This window comes from Herpailurus yagouaroundi, unplaced genomic scaffold (assembly GCF_014898765.1).
Source record: "Herpailurus yagouaroundi ecotype Mexico unplaced genomic scaffold, PumYag 164, whole genome shotgun sequence".
Taxonomy (NCBI): domain Eukaryota; kingdom Metazoa; phylum Chordata; class Mammalia; order Carnivora; family Felidae; genus Herpailurus; species Herpailurus yagouaroundi.
The window spans coordinates 10,645,368-10,659,130 of NW_024412405.1; the positions used below are offsets into that span (position 1 = coordinate 10,645,368).

General features: G+C 37.0%; 1 protein-coding gene across 5 annotated transcripts in view; it reads left to right on the forward strand.

The window, feature by feature from the left end:
• The window catches only part of NALCN (sodium leak channel, non-selective), a 300,559-nt gene that overhangs the window by 14,307 nt on the left and 272,489 nt on the right, over nt 1-13,763 (forward strand). For 3 of the 5 annotated variants that reach the window (XM_040487132.1, XM_040487128.1, XM_040487129.1), the window contains exons 4-6: nt 4,063-4,146; nt 5,297-5,436; nt 5,520-5,648. The exons of 1 other annotated variant lie outside the window; for it this stretch is intronic. In XM_040487132.1, the coding sequence (XP_040343066.1) occupies nt 4,063-4,146; nt 5,297-5,436; nt 5,520-5,648 (353 nt within the window). The remainder of the gene's footprint in view (nt 1-4,062; nt 4,147-5,296; nt 5,437-5,519; nt 5,649-13,763) is intronic. One more of the 5 variants, XM_040487130.1, reaches the window with a different exon arrangement.

Here is a 13,763-nt window from a genome sequence, read left to right on the forward strand (position 1 = left end):
CCCCCCCTTTCTCTACCCCTTCCCATCTCACATTACCTCTTTTTCTCTCAAAAATAAATATTTTTAAAAAGTTGTTTTAAGCTTATGAAGCCTTAGTGATTATCAATAGTGATTAACATGACATCAATTTCTGTTCAGTCATATTTGCAACTACATTATAGTGCACAAAGTATATGCACATTGACCCGATTCCCATTTGCATGGCCTGTAGCCTCTCTTCAGTCAAACTGTATGCATCCAGGAAATACCCAAAAGCTATCTTATAATTTCATCTGTGGTCTTTCATGATCATATAGGAAAAAAGTCATAACTTTTAGATATTAACTGGAAAGATAATAATACATCTTTCTCTCTTTGCCAGAAGTCAAAGAATCATTCCTGTTAAGGAACAATACTAATTTCAGTGAATGGATGCTTAAATGGATGCATTCATGAGGCATATGAATGGACTTCTTACTGTATGCATTGTAATCTGCAGAAACTCTGTAAGACATCATATATACGCTTATCTAATTCATTTGATATCTTCTGGTTGTCACACTCTGTGCAAGTTGCCCGAAATTGTCCAGTCACAAGGTGTTACTAATCTTCAGAAAAGACTCATTTGCAATGAGGAGAAACTATTTTTTAATGCAACACCAGGGAATATGTTTAGAAAAGATTTAAGTGGAAAACTCAAACTTCAAAACTGATAAACAGGAACTGATTAACAGAAGGGAGTAAATTGTAATTCATTAAACAACCAGGTGGGAATTACAAAGGACGATTCTGGAAGTTAGACAATATGTACGTTTTTTACACGTATAGGCTGAAACGCTGCTTGCTGCATTATGTGTGAGCTAAAGCATTGATCAGGGTGGGCTGTGGTCAGATCAGAATCTGAAGGAAAAAGTTGGCACAGACTTGGGAGGATTTTTCAGGAAGATAGGACAGCATGAATAATGGACATGAAAAGAGCAAAACTTACGAGGTGGGGGGTGAGGTCTGAGTGTTGCTCGTCTTTGTATCCCAGCTCACTGTACTGCCTATTAAAGGTTTTTATATATATTAAATGCCTCTTGGTAACCTAAGCCAAAAAATAATACATAAAACTTATGCCTAGTGGACTATTTCACCACCATACCAATATACCACATCTTCTGTATCCATTCATCAGTCAGTGGACATTTGGGCTCTTTCCATAATTTGGCTATTGTAGATATTGCTATAAACATCAGGGTGCATGTATCCCTGCAAACTGGTGTTTTTGTCTTCTTTGGGTAAATACCTAGTAGTATAATTGCTGGATCGGAGGGTGGCAAGGATGTGGAGAAAGTGGAGCCCTCTAACACTGTTAGTAGAAATGCAAACTGGTGCAGCCACTGTGGAAAATAGTATGGAGGTTCCTTAGAAAGTTAAAACTAGCCTAAGTTAAAAGTTAAGAACTAGCTTAAAATAGTTCTCTGTTGCATCCCATAAAATTTCAGTTTTCATTTTTGGAATTTTTTGTGTTTTTTTTTTTAAACAATCACAACTATGCCTCATTCTTAAAATAAAGATCAAGTGATATTTTTGTCTCTTTCTGCCAACATTCCAGTAAAAGTACATTTGTTTAATAAAAGTCAATTTGAAAATGTACACTTTTATTTTTCTTCCTAGGATATATCAACATATATTGTATATTTAACCTTTTTTTCTAAAAATTTTTTAATATTTCTTTTTGAGAGAGAGCATGAACAGGGGAGAGGCAGAGAGAGAGGGACACAGAATCTGAAGCAGGCTCCAGACTGAGCTGTCAGCACAGAGCCTGACGTGGGGCTGGACTCACGAACTATGAGATCATGACCTGAGCTGAAGTCAGACACTTAACCGACTGAGCCACCCAGGGACCCCTGTATATTCAACATTTTTTAAAACTGAGAATGTAAATCACATAAGGGTAGGAGTTTTGTTTTTTTTTTTTCTACTCCTTTCATTACAGCCTTAAACACTGTCTAGATCATGAAGATATTCTATACATTGAGTGAATGAATGAACAATAAATTTGCTTAGTATATTAAGAAACTCAAGGGAATCTTCAAAGTGCAACTTTAAGTAATTTGTATTTTGTCATCCTTTTGGATATCAACTGAAATTAGGCTCAGAGAAAATTCAATTTTATATTGGCTATATTGTCTACATTTAGATTATAATTAATTCATATTTTCAGCTAACTATGCAATATACCAGGCAAACATGACTCTTATAATGAAAAATGTTTTGTAAGGTTTTGAGGGCAACTATCATATCCTTAAATTATTTCTTCTGTATGTGATGTGTGTGTGTGTGTGTGAGCGTGTGTGCACGCACATACTCAGAACCAGTGGCTCTCTGAGGTGCTATTTTTCTCTTCTTCAGGTTTAAATCATCATATAACGATCATAACACTTAACAGGTCATTGTCCTCCTCATGACCCAGACCCCAAGACTCATTTCATATCTCTTTTGTGAAGCTTCTCAAGTACATGAGTTACCAAATTTGGTGGATTCTCTCACCACTGATAGAATTATTTAGGCGTTTGGGAACTAGCATTGTTTTCTTTAAACTCTCTATAGAATTAATTTTCCTGTCTTCCCCACTATGTTTATAGGTTTATTGTAAGTTATTCTATCTTACACATTAGCTGGATGTGTACATATACACTTTTCTATGCAAGATTGTTTTGTGTGTATGTGTGTTTGTGTTTTAGTAGCCATTATACCTCCTCTTTTTTAAAAAAATTTTAATGTTTATTTATTTTTGTGAGAGAGAGAGAGACAGAGACAGAGACAGAGACAGAGACAGAGACAGAGTGCATGCAAGGATGGGGCAGAAAGAGAGGGAGACATTTCAAAGAGAATCCGAAGCAGGCTCCAGGCTCTGAGCTGTCAGCACAGAACCTGACACAGGGCTCGAACTCATGAACTGCAAGATCATGACCTGAGTCAAAGTCAGATGCTTAATCAATTGAGCCACCCAGGCACCCCAGTGTTATACATCCTCTGTGTAAAGTAGATGATTCCTCCGTGTTACTAAGCTGAATTTATACTTCATCTCTGAGTCAGATAACTTTTACTAAGTGGCTTTATCATACTGTTAGTTTGGTGAATAATAAAAATTATTCCTGGAAACTTCTCAAGGAATCTTTTTTGATAACTTATTTATTACTAAGGGTGGATGGTTCTGGAAATTATGTACAAATATCCTGTAACACATTTCATCATTTAAAAAAAAAATCTTGGCATTCTGTTCCTATTTTTATTTTCTAAGCAGGTTCAGTCAGAATTGGTAATAATAGATGTCACTGAATTCAGAATTGAGTCTCATATATTGTGATGAAACTAGTGACTTAATGGGACAGTTCTAAGAAAGAAAAGTCCTTTCTATTTAAGGTTCCAATTCTCAACTAATGGAGTTCTCTGGTTTGTTATTTGAAAGGGAAATTTTTTTTAATTCCCATTTTTTAAAAAATATGCATTCTAGCAATCAATCTACTCTGATTATTGAAAGGTGAAAGTAGTGTGTCTTTTTTATCACATAAGATTCCAATTACAGTTGAAATCAATATGTATTTGATATATTTACTACTGAAGGCAAGTGTATTCTTCACTTTTAATGTAGCTCACGGTGAATTCATGGTTAATTTCCTACTGATGGTGGTTGGTCCACAGTCTGAAAGGCCTTCATGCTGATCCCTGTGGCTCTTAGTTCTTGTAGGAAGAGAGCTGGTTGGGGGCTTAAGCTGCCTACTGAGTAGGATGGCCTCTGGTTTCTTAAATGGTAGAATCTGTGTGGCTAAGAGAAAAAATGATGATGATTTCCATTTGTGTGAACTTGAAATTTTCCATGTCTCACTCTGCAGTAACTTGTGTTTTATAAATTATTTTTTTTATATAAAAATGCTTCATTTAAAATGCTAAAGGTATTCCTTTGGAAAGTGTGTTCAGCTATGAAACAAAAATTATGGATAGCTTATACCAAATTAACATTTGGCCCTTCTTTCCACAGATTTTTTTTGAAGTTATTAATTTTGTGTGATAACTCCACATGCAATTTATTTTTAGGGGGATAGTTCCTATGTGAAAGATCGCTGGTGTGTTTTTGATGGATTTATGGTCTTCTGCCTTTGGGTTTCATTGGTATTGCAGGTAATTAAAACTTTTAAATTACAAGGGGGTATTTTCCAAAATGTGCATTGTTTTGAATTGAAATTCTCAACAAAAATAGTAACAAATATATGTCAAATGTCATAGTGTAACTTACTACAACATTATGTTATTTTAAATGTTTATGAGAAAAAAAAACATAACATTTTAATCATTGTCTGTCACATCTGTGAATGACTTTAATCAGTAATGAACATCAATATGACAGCAAATTACTTCTTACTAAAAAGGTGTAAAAATATATTTATTGAAATAAAGGACATTGAATTTAAAATTTCAAAATCTGTCTTTTATGTGACTGAATCCTCACTAAAAACAGCTGAAAAGTGTAGATACATTGGGATGAACATAAAATACTATATTCCAAATAGAAAATGCCTTACTATGAGAAATGGGGAACATATATTAAAAAGGCCTAAAGGTGGGACTTTGCCAGATAATAGAATTCATTTCCATGCATTCATTCAGGCTTGATTTTGCATTTAATTCAACGCAAGTTACCATATTCTTCATCAAAAAATTTAGAATAACACAAATTCACGTCCATCCCGCAAAGTCATCATAACGCTTATTGAAGATCTCTCCTTATTTTTGTAAAGCTCGCCTCTCCAACAGTCTGATTTCATCCTGCATATTAATGTGTTCTTTTCCATTTAATAGCTATTCTGTGATTGACAGACGTTCTCTAATTATCATTTTGCCTCTGTTTAGTAAATGGTACAATTCCTTTTTATTTTTTATAGTAATTTTAACCCTTTCTCCACTACCTCATGTTCTAGATATTTTAAAAGTTCCACCAAAGAACGTTTATTATTATTATTAGTGAAGACGACTTAGCGTACTTGCTCGGTATCCTAAGTTGGCATTTGTTTTTGTAATAAAAACTGTGCGTTGATGAATTACATGGGAAATTACTAAGAGCAGTGGCATTTACATTAGTTTATGTATTCATTTTCTCTAGAGGTAGCTGTAGCGTCCAGGTGGACTCCAAAGAAAATCCGTTTCAGAGGAAGAAAATGCAGGGCCAAGCCCAGAGTGCTGGGTGAACCTCCTAATACCATCTGTGTTTGCTGTGACTTCAGACAATGCTAAGGGAAGCCCTGAGCTTGTTTATTGACCTCTTAATTTACAGGTATTTGAAATTGCTGATATAGTTGACCAGATGTCACCTTGGGGCATGTTGCGGATTCCACGGCCACTAATTATGATTCGGGCATTCCGGATTTATTTCCGATTTGAACTACCAAGGACCAGAATTACAAACATTTTAAAGTAAGCACTGTTTTTATAGATGTTAAGGAGGAAAGTCTATGACATTTTTGTAAGTTTTACCTACTTTCCCCCCCTCCCCCCAGGCGATCAGGAGAACAAATATGGAGCGTTTCGATTTTCCTACTTTTCTTTCTACTTCTTTATGGAATTTTAGGAGTTCAGATGTTTGGAACATTTACCTATCACTGTGTAGTAAATGACACGAAACCAGGGTAAGTGTATCTACTAACTGCATTTTAATCTAGGTGATTAACAAGAAAGTTTCTGCAATTCTTATGAGAAAAATCTGTGTCTAAATTGAACAAAACAGTATTTATGGGCTCTGTTCTATATTCTCTGCTTCCTCAAAAATTTTTTGTCTGATTTTTTAACATAAGTATTCAAGACAAGCCAGACTGAAAAATGTAAGCCTGTGGGCAGGAAGACTAAGCAGATTCCAAGTGTGCATTTGGAGGTTTTCCTCGGAGTGACAGAAAGAGGAGCGTGCTGCCATAATACCATCTGAGTATTTTCATCTCTTATTTAAATAAGATGGAAATGAGAAGTGGTGTAACTACTTGGAAAAACAGTTGGGCAGTTTCTTAGAAAGTTAAACAGACACCTACCATATATTCCATTTATTCCATTCTAGGTATCTTACCAGGGGCAATGAAAACATATATCCATAAAAAAAGACTTCTACCTGGTGACTGTATTTATAATAGCCCAAACTTCTAAGAACCCAAATTTATACCAACAGGTTGATGAGTAAACAAATTGTGGTTATATCCATATGATGAATACTATTTAGCAATAAAAAAAAGTATGAGGAATTGATATATACAACATCTTGGATGAATCTCAAAATAATTATGCTGAGCGAATGAAGCCAGATGAAAAAAATTACATATTCTGTGATTCCATGAATTCAAAATTCTAAAAAATGCAAGCTTGTCTGTAATGACAAAAAGGAAATCGGTGACAGCCTGGGAGTAAGGATGGGGATAAAAGAAGGGGTTACCAAGGGGCATTAGGAAACCTTTGAGGTTGATTGACATGTTCATTATCTTGATCGTGGTTCTGTGCACTTAAAATTTATCAAAGCTGTACATGTTTTAAAAATATTTATTGAGAGAGAGAAAGACTGAGGCAAGGGCAGAGAGAGGGAGAGAGAGAATCTTAAGCAGGCTCCGTGCCCATCATGGAGCCCATGTGGGGCTCGATCTTACAACCATGAGATCATGACCTGAGTCGAAATTAAGAGTTGGATGCCCAACCAACCGAGCCCCCCAGTCTGTATATTTTAATATGTGCAATTTATTCTATGTCAGGTATATTTTACTAAAATGGTATAGAAATGTTTTAGTGTAAAGCAGAAATCTAAATTTCTTCATACAGTTAGACAGTTGATTCAGCACTCTTTATTTTGTGCTGTTACCCACTGAATTTAACGTGACTTTTCTCATTTACTAATTCCCTGTTTATACTGGGTTTGTACCTATGGACTCTGTTGTGCTTGATTGACTACCCCTGTTTAACTACCCCTTCACCCATATTACACTCTAGAATTTGTTTAAATTCTAACATGGCTGCATACATGGGGTCTGTTTCCAGCTTCCAGCCTTACACAAGCTCAGAACCCTATTATCTGCATCTTGTGGGCATTAAAATCCAAGCTCTTGGCTCCTGGACACTTAACCCCCCATTCATACCATTTTTCAATGCATGTATTTCCCTCTCTCTAGTTTTTAGTTCCCTCTTACCTTTTGACCTTTTGGAATGTATTTTTCTTTCTTGAAAGCCCAGATAGGCATCTTTAAATGTTACCATTTATCCAACAGGTCTACTTGTTTGTAATGGAAAGAGTTGAATTTAATACAGCCCAGTTTGCCAGACCTACCCTCTGGCACTCATAGCTATTCCCCACCCCCCAATTTTTCTCATTACCTTGTGAAGTCCTTGAGGACACAAAGGGAGAGGGGTGGAGAACATTCATCTTATGTCTCGTACTTAGTAGTCTAGTGTAGAGTAAGTACTTAGTAACTGTCTATTGAAGGCATGGTGCACAATACATTATATTTACACAGATAATAATAACATTGTGACAAGTTGATATAGCGGAGGAAATTTAAAACAGAGGAATAAAAGAAGTTTCTAAATAGGACAAAGGAGAAATAGTTAAAAAGTAGAAAAGCACTGTTGAAAGTGGAGAGAGGCAGTGAACTAGCACAAATATGGTGAGGAAGTTGAAGGAAGAGGTGAGTAAGGGGGCTGTCTGTGTGGGTGAGGGAAGAGACAAATGTGTGGAAGAAAACCTGTAAGTAGTTTTTTTTTAAGTGTATGTAGGCTGTAAAATATGTCTAGATTGTTCCATGAATGAATATGGAGGTGGGAAAAAGATATTGTGTGGGTGGGAAACAATAGAATAGAGTTGAACAGAGAAAGCTTCCGGATAAGAAAGCCTCTGTGTTCTAATAGCAGTGAGCACAGGAAGCTGCTTTAAAGTTTCCATTTTATTAAAAATCAAGTCAGAATGCGAGACTTCTAAAGCATGTTAGAATTGTAAAACTACTTGGAAGATCAGACATCCTGCTGGCAAACCTAATTTTGACACATAAAGTACGATACAAATGGTGAAGAGGGATAGGAGCACCTCTGACCTCAGGGCCCTTGCATCACTTCAGAAAGTGCTCTTCACCATCTCCTTACTATATGCAGTACTAGGACATGAATGGCAAAGAAACAAAACAAAACAAAACAAAACAAAACAAAACACCAAACAGCAAACAAAAAAAGCCATTAAAGGACCTCTTGTATTCTGAATATTAGCTCCAGCTCATTACTTAATCCTAAAAATGGAATTCTCTATGAAGAATTTCATACATTTTGGCAGAGTTTTTGGTTACTCTAGACACAGCAGTTATGGAAGAATGTCTGCATTTTCTCTCTTCCAGGTATTTATAAAATCTGCCCATTAGCGTTATGTCCATACACATATATCTTGCCTTCTTTTTATGTGACAGTTTACTCTCTGAGAAGAAAATATGTAACTGCCCGCAGGATAGTAATGTTGCTACAATAACAGCTTTCTTTCCTAAGTTTGATGATTCATTTGAAGGACCGATCATTTATGCCATTTTTTGTTTTAATTTTCAGTTCAGTTTTAACTGAGTTTTAGTCTCACTCATAAGCAGAAAAATTATTGATGCCATTTTACCATTAGTTCCAGCCAGACATTAATTTATTTTTAGAGACTCAAAAAACTGTCCAAAGTCAAAATAAAACACATAAAAAATCCCAATTAAAAAAATTCCAACCTTTTTGTTTCCTTTTCTTCTGAACTAGGAATTTCTCATCAACATCTCTGAGTCAGATATTAAGCTACATCCTGATGGTTGTGTTTCCAGCGATCAGTGTTGCCAGTCATTGGCATGACCTCATTTCTCTTATTTATTGTCCTTTAACAATCCTTCCGATTTCTGCTTAATTGTTTTGCGTGCACAACAGCCTAATAATGGGAGTGTCTTCAGGCAGAGCTGTGTCTGTTCAGAAACCTGTATATCCTGCGTTTCCAGGCTGACCTCTGGAATTGATTATGTGTAGCCTGTGAGGCAAACAGGATAAATAAGGAAGCAACTCAATACACCCAGTTTTGCTTTTAGATGAAGCTGATTTCTTTTAAAGCAGAGAGAAGGGAATCTTAGCTTTGTCCTCAGTAGCATTACTAGTAAAGCTTTATTCTCCTCTGATAATGAAGGGCGACCTAAGGCACTTATGGCACAGGTAATGGGATTTGACTCAGCAAAGCAGTTCATATCCTACAGAAATTTGAGAAAAGCGATGGCCTGTGGCAGAAACAGGTGTTACAAAATGCCAAATGTGTTGGCAGAAATCTCCCTGAAGCTACAAGATGATCACGTAAAAATGAGCTGGTAGGTGAAATAGAAAAGATGAAGACTTATCTGCCACCTTATTACCATTCCTGAGAAAGGAGAGAAATTTATTTCTAGCTGAGTATCAAATAATGAAATCTTCTTCCCAAGAGTGAGATAATTAGAAAAACCCTAAAGAAAGCAAATGTGAATATTAAGTATATAAAAGTTGATTCCACCAGGAATTCAAGTAAATACTTATAATGGCTGAGCCATTAGTTTTGAGACCCAGAGGTAGGGAACCGCACATCACAGATGCCCAGGACATTCCTAGAGTATCCTTGCTGTGGCAGAGTAATTACTAATAGCTTTCTTTTCCATCTCAGGGAAATCTCAGGATGGCCACCCCACCCCAAGGTAGCCTGTAGGACTTGGTGGTATTTTATAAAATATCACTGACACTTAGCCTAGAGATAAGGTAAAGTTGGATTTGGCTTTTTTATTACTGGCCCCAAATAATATTTAAGTTTACCCTTTAGGGTACTTGGGAAAATAAATGAATTATTATCTTATAAATTCTGTTCACAAAATAATGAGTTTTTTTAATGGAAAAGTCAGAAGAATTAAAGATAGAAACGTGGTGGAACTTAAAATGTTAATTTTTAATTTCTATGGACTTTATCAAGAGGGAATTTTGTAGAATATGTAAAATCGTAATGCCTCAAATTCATGCAAAGGTCTTTGAAGTCTTCTTGATTTATATTTAAACTTCTTTTGAAGGATGAAGACACACTGTTCAGTTTAACTTGCAGGACTCACGCAGAGACGTCTGCTGGGTGGGCGATATAAGAACAAGTTTGGATAAATGCATATTGGAGAGATTTTTCTTTAAAATATTTAAAGAAGAAATGAAAATACTCTGATGGGTGCATGTAAATTTCTAACTAAATTAACAGCCACATTTATGGAGCACCTGTTCTACCTCATGTATTGTGCTTCTGTAACTAATTTTTAGAACAACCTGAAAGGAATTATTTCCCCCATTTTGCAGATGAAGGCACAGTCCCAACATAAATAATATGTTGGTCTGGTAAGTGAGAGCGTCAGGATTTGAACTCAAGTCTGGCTTCCAAGCCCCTGCTTGTTCTTCCATTTGAGCAACTTCTACCTTGTTATGATCCCATATTTGTAAACCTGTAGACACATGCAGATGCACATCTGTATGATACACTCTTTATATGGCCTAGAGAAAAGTAAAGTCTACATGACCTCTGGTTTCTTTCTACCACCATGGAGATGGTGTGTTCCGGGGGTTCTGGTTCATCCAAGCCCATAAAATAGTGACACACAATATATTTGTATGAGTCCATCGATCCCTTCTAAAATTGTGCATATCCATATCAAAGATGTGGCCCATTCGAACCACCAGTTAAATCCACCTTTTATCTGTTACTAATTTTAAAAAATTAAATGTGAGTAAATATTTCAGAATAACTTGAATTCCCATATGAAAATTAATACCAAAGTGATTTTCACCAGAACAGCAAAAACATTCATGAGTCTTCAATATAAAAAAAGAAAATCCTACACTTTGAAAAAGGGTCTAAAAGTAATCAAGTGATTTTTTTTTGATCAATTACAATATAGCACTTCTTTTGATCTTACTTCCCAGAAAGAAGAGAATGTCATAACATAGGTTATAAAACTCTTGCTATTAGTGGTAAATATTTATTGAACAATTGATAGCTGTTATCTTCTCATTCAATACCCGTAACAGCTTTCTACGTGCGTCATGTTCTACTTTTATACTCTGTATCACAGCCAAGGAGATTGAACCTTAGTGAGGTTAAATAAGATATCCAAGGGGCGCCTGGGTGGCGCAGTCTGTTAAGCGTACGACTTCAGCCAGGTCACGGTCTCGCGGTCCGTGAGTTCGAGCCCCGCATCAGGCTCTGGGCTGATGGCTCGGAGCCTGGAGCCTGTTTCCAATTCTGTGTCTCCCTCTCTCTCTGCCCCGCCCCCGTTCATGCTCTGTCTCTCTCTGTCCCAAAAATAAATAAAAAACGTTGAAAAAAAATTAAAAAAAAAATAAGATATCCAAGATGAAACAGTGTGTAACTGGCAGAAGCAGAGTTGAAACCCAGTTCTCCCCAACACTGATTTCTAGGCTTTTAAAGATTCATGTTGTACCATGGTCTGTAAGTGAGATGATCTTCAACATGTGCGTGTGTCCATGTTTGAATAAAATGTTTAGTTTCCCTTCGGTTGCAAGGAGCACATGCTTAGGAGACAAACTTTGAATGGGCAGATGGGTACCTGGTTGAGATCACCTACATTAGGACTCAAAATACTGTCATGATGCACTCCTGAACCTACTGTGTGAATGGGAAATGAGGGGCCTTGACAGTTCAGCCCCTCACAAATCGCGTTCACTGTAGTTGTCTGTGTAGAAATCATTACCGAGCATCATTTTGGTATCTCAGGTTCAATCGGACCAGCTTGCATTCCTCCTGATAGAAAGCACCCTTACGTGTAGTGACCATAGCAGCACCAGGAGGACCTGTTGGGAATTCATCTCTAGGGTGGGATCTCTTTGATAGAGAAAATCACCTGGCCAACTTTGTAAAAATACAAACTCTGAGCCATATCCATGGATTCCTATCTATTGGCAGGGGTAAGACTCTCAGAATTGGTTGGCTTAGAAATCAGTGACTTAAACCCTTGGTTCTACAATTAAAACTCCCAAAGATGTGTTAAGAGTAGAAGGCAAATTTTGCATGGGTTCTTCAAAGATAAATCTGGAATCTTCAAAGAAATGCTAAGCTTTTAGCTACTATGCTTCCACCTGTGGGGAACTTGAGTTTCCTGGACCCTTCAGACTGTGTCCTTAGAAATGTCAGCAGCGCCTGGGTGGCTCAGTCAGTTAAGCACAAGACCTTCACTTTGCCTCAAGCCATGATCTTGCAGTTTTGTCAGTTTGAGCCCCGCGTCGGACTCTGCACTGACCGTTGGGAGTCTGCTTGGGATTGTCTCTGTCTCCCTCTCTCTCTACCCCTCCCCTGTTCACGCGGTCTCTGTCTCTCTAAAAAATAAATAATTTTTTTCTTTATTTTTTAAGTTAAAAAAAATATTTAAGAAGCACCAGAGGTGATGAGAGCTTCTTGTCATTCTTCCAAAGAAGCAGGTTGCCCATGTGTTCTGGGAACTCTAGAAATAAAATAAATTTTGTTTATTTAGTGACTCACCTGTCTTAGATCTAGCAGTTGAGTGGGGCAGGTATACTTTGTGGTTGGTAGTTACAGATTCTTAGCACTGTGGAACTCTCACATCATTTAACCGCAAACAATAGCACCCTGTCAGAGTGGGGAGAATGGCTGTTCCCCAGCTGTACAATTCAGCCAAACCACAGCCGGTAAACATAAATATATTTGGAGCTTCTAATAGGTATGAGGCACTTTGTATTCCTAATTGCTAATTCATAAGGTGATCTCATATGTTGGGCATTAGGATCCTCATGTGAGAGGAGAGGAAGTAGCTCCTTGCCACACATTAATTAATTGATAGAATCACCAATTGAAGACCTATAATCTTTGTCCCAAATTCTGGTGGCCATTTTCCGCCTTGCCAGCTGACTCCTCACCCTGGGATCTTGTAGCTTCTTAAGCAAAGGAAGAAGAGTTACTGCTTGAGGAGCCCTTGGTCCAGATTCAAAATGTCAAGGGTAGGGGCACATGGATGCCTCAGTCAGTTAAGCATCCCACTCTTGGTTTCAGCTCAGGTCATGAACTCACGGTTTGTCGTGAGTTTGAGCCCCACATTGGACTCTTGTGTTGATAGTGTGGAGCTTGTTTGGGATTCTCTCTCTCCCTCTCCTTGCCCCTCCTGCATATTCTCTCTCTCTCTCTCTCTCTCTCTCTCTCTCCCCCTCTCAAAAAAAAAAAAAAAGGTGTCAAGGGTAGTGTACTTTGTCTTATGACCTCAAATCAGTTTTCACATTTCCAGTTTGGAGCTGATCAATGCAAATTCTGTGTCCTGATACTTTACTGATACTCTTTGAATACATTCAAATACCTCTCATTGTCTAATCCTTGTTCAGATGCCCATTTCCTGGTCCCTGTCACCTGTGTTGTCACTTATCCATATCAGCAAAGTAGTGAGTGATAGAATTAAGGGACTACAGTTGGGGAAAATATATAATTAAAAGAACCATTCAGATAGAACAAGGTACAATGATGATTCAAAATACTTGTTTCAAAAGAAAATAATGTTTTGTCATTTAAATTACATTCACTATTTGAAAAAAGTATTTAATTTTGCCATTTTGATGCATGATGAATTTAGCACTTTGTGGCTTTGTCTATCTACCCATTCAGGAATGGATTAAGGAATGGAAAATCATTAAAATACTCTCAGCCAAACAGTAAGGGGAAATTTATTCCGTAATTACTTACAAAATGTGCCAGTTTTGCTTGTTTA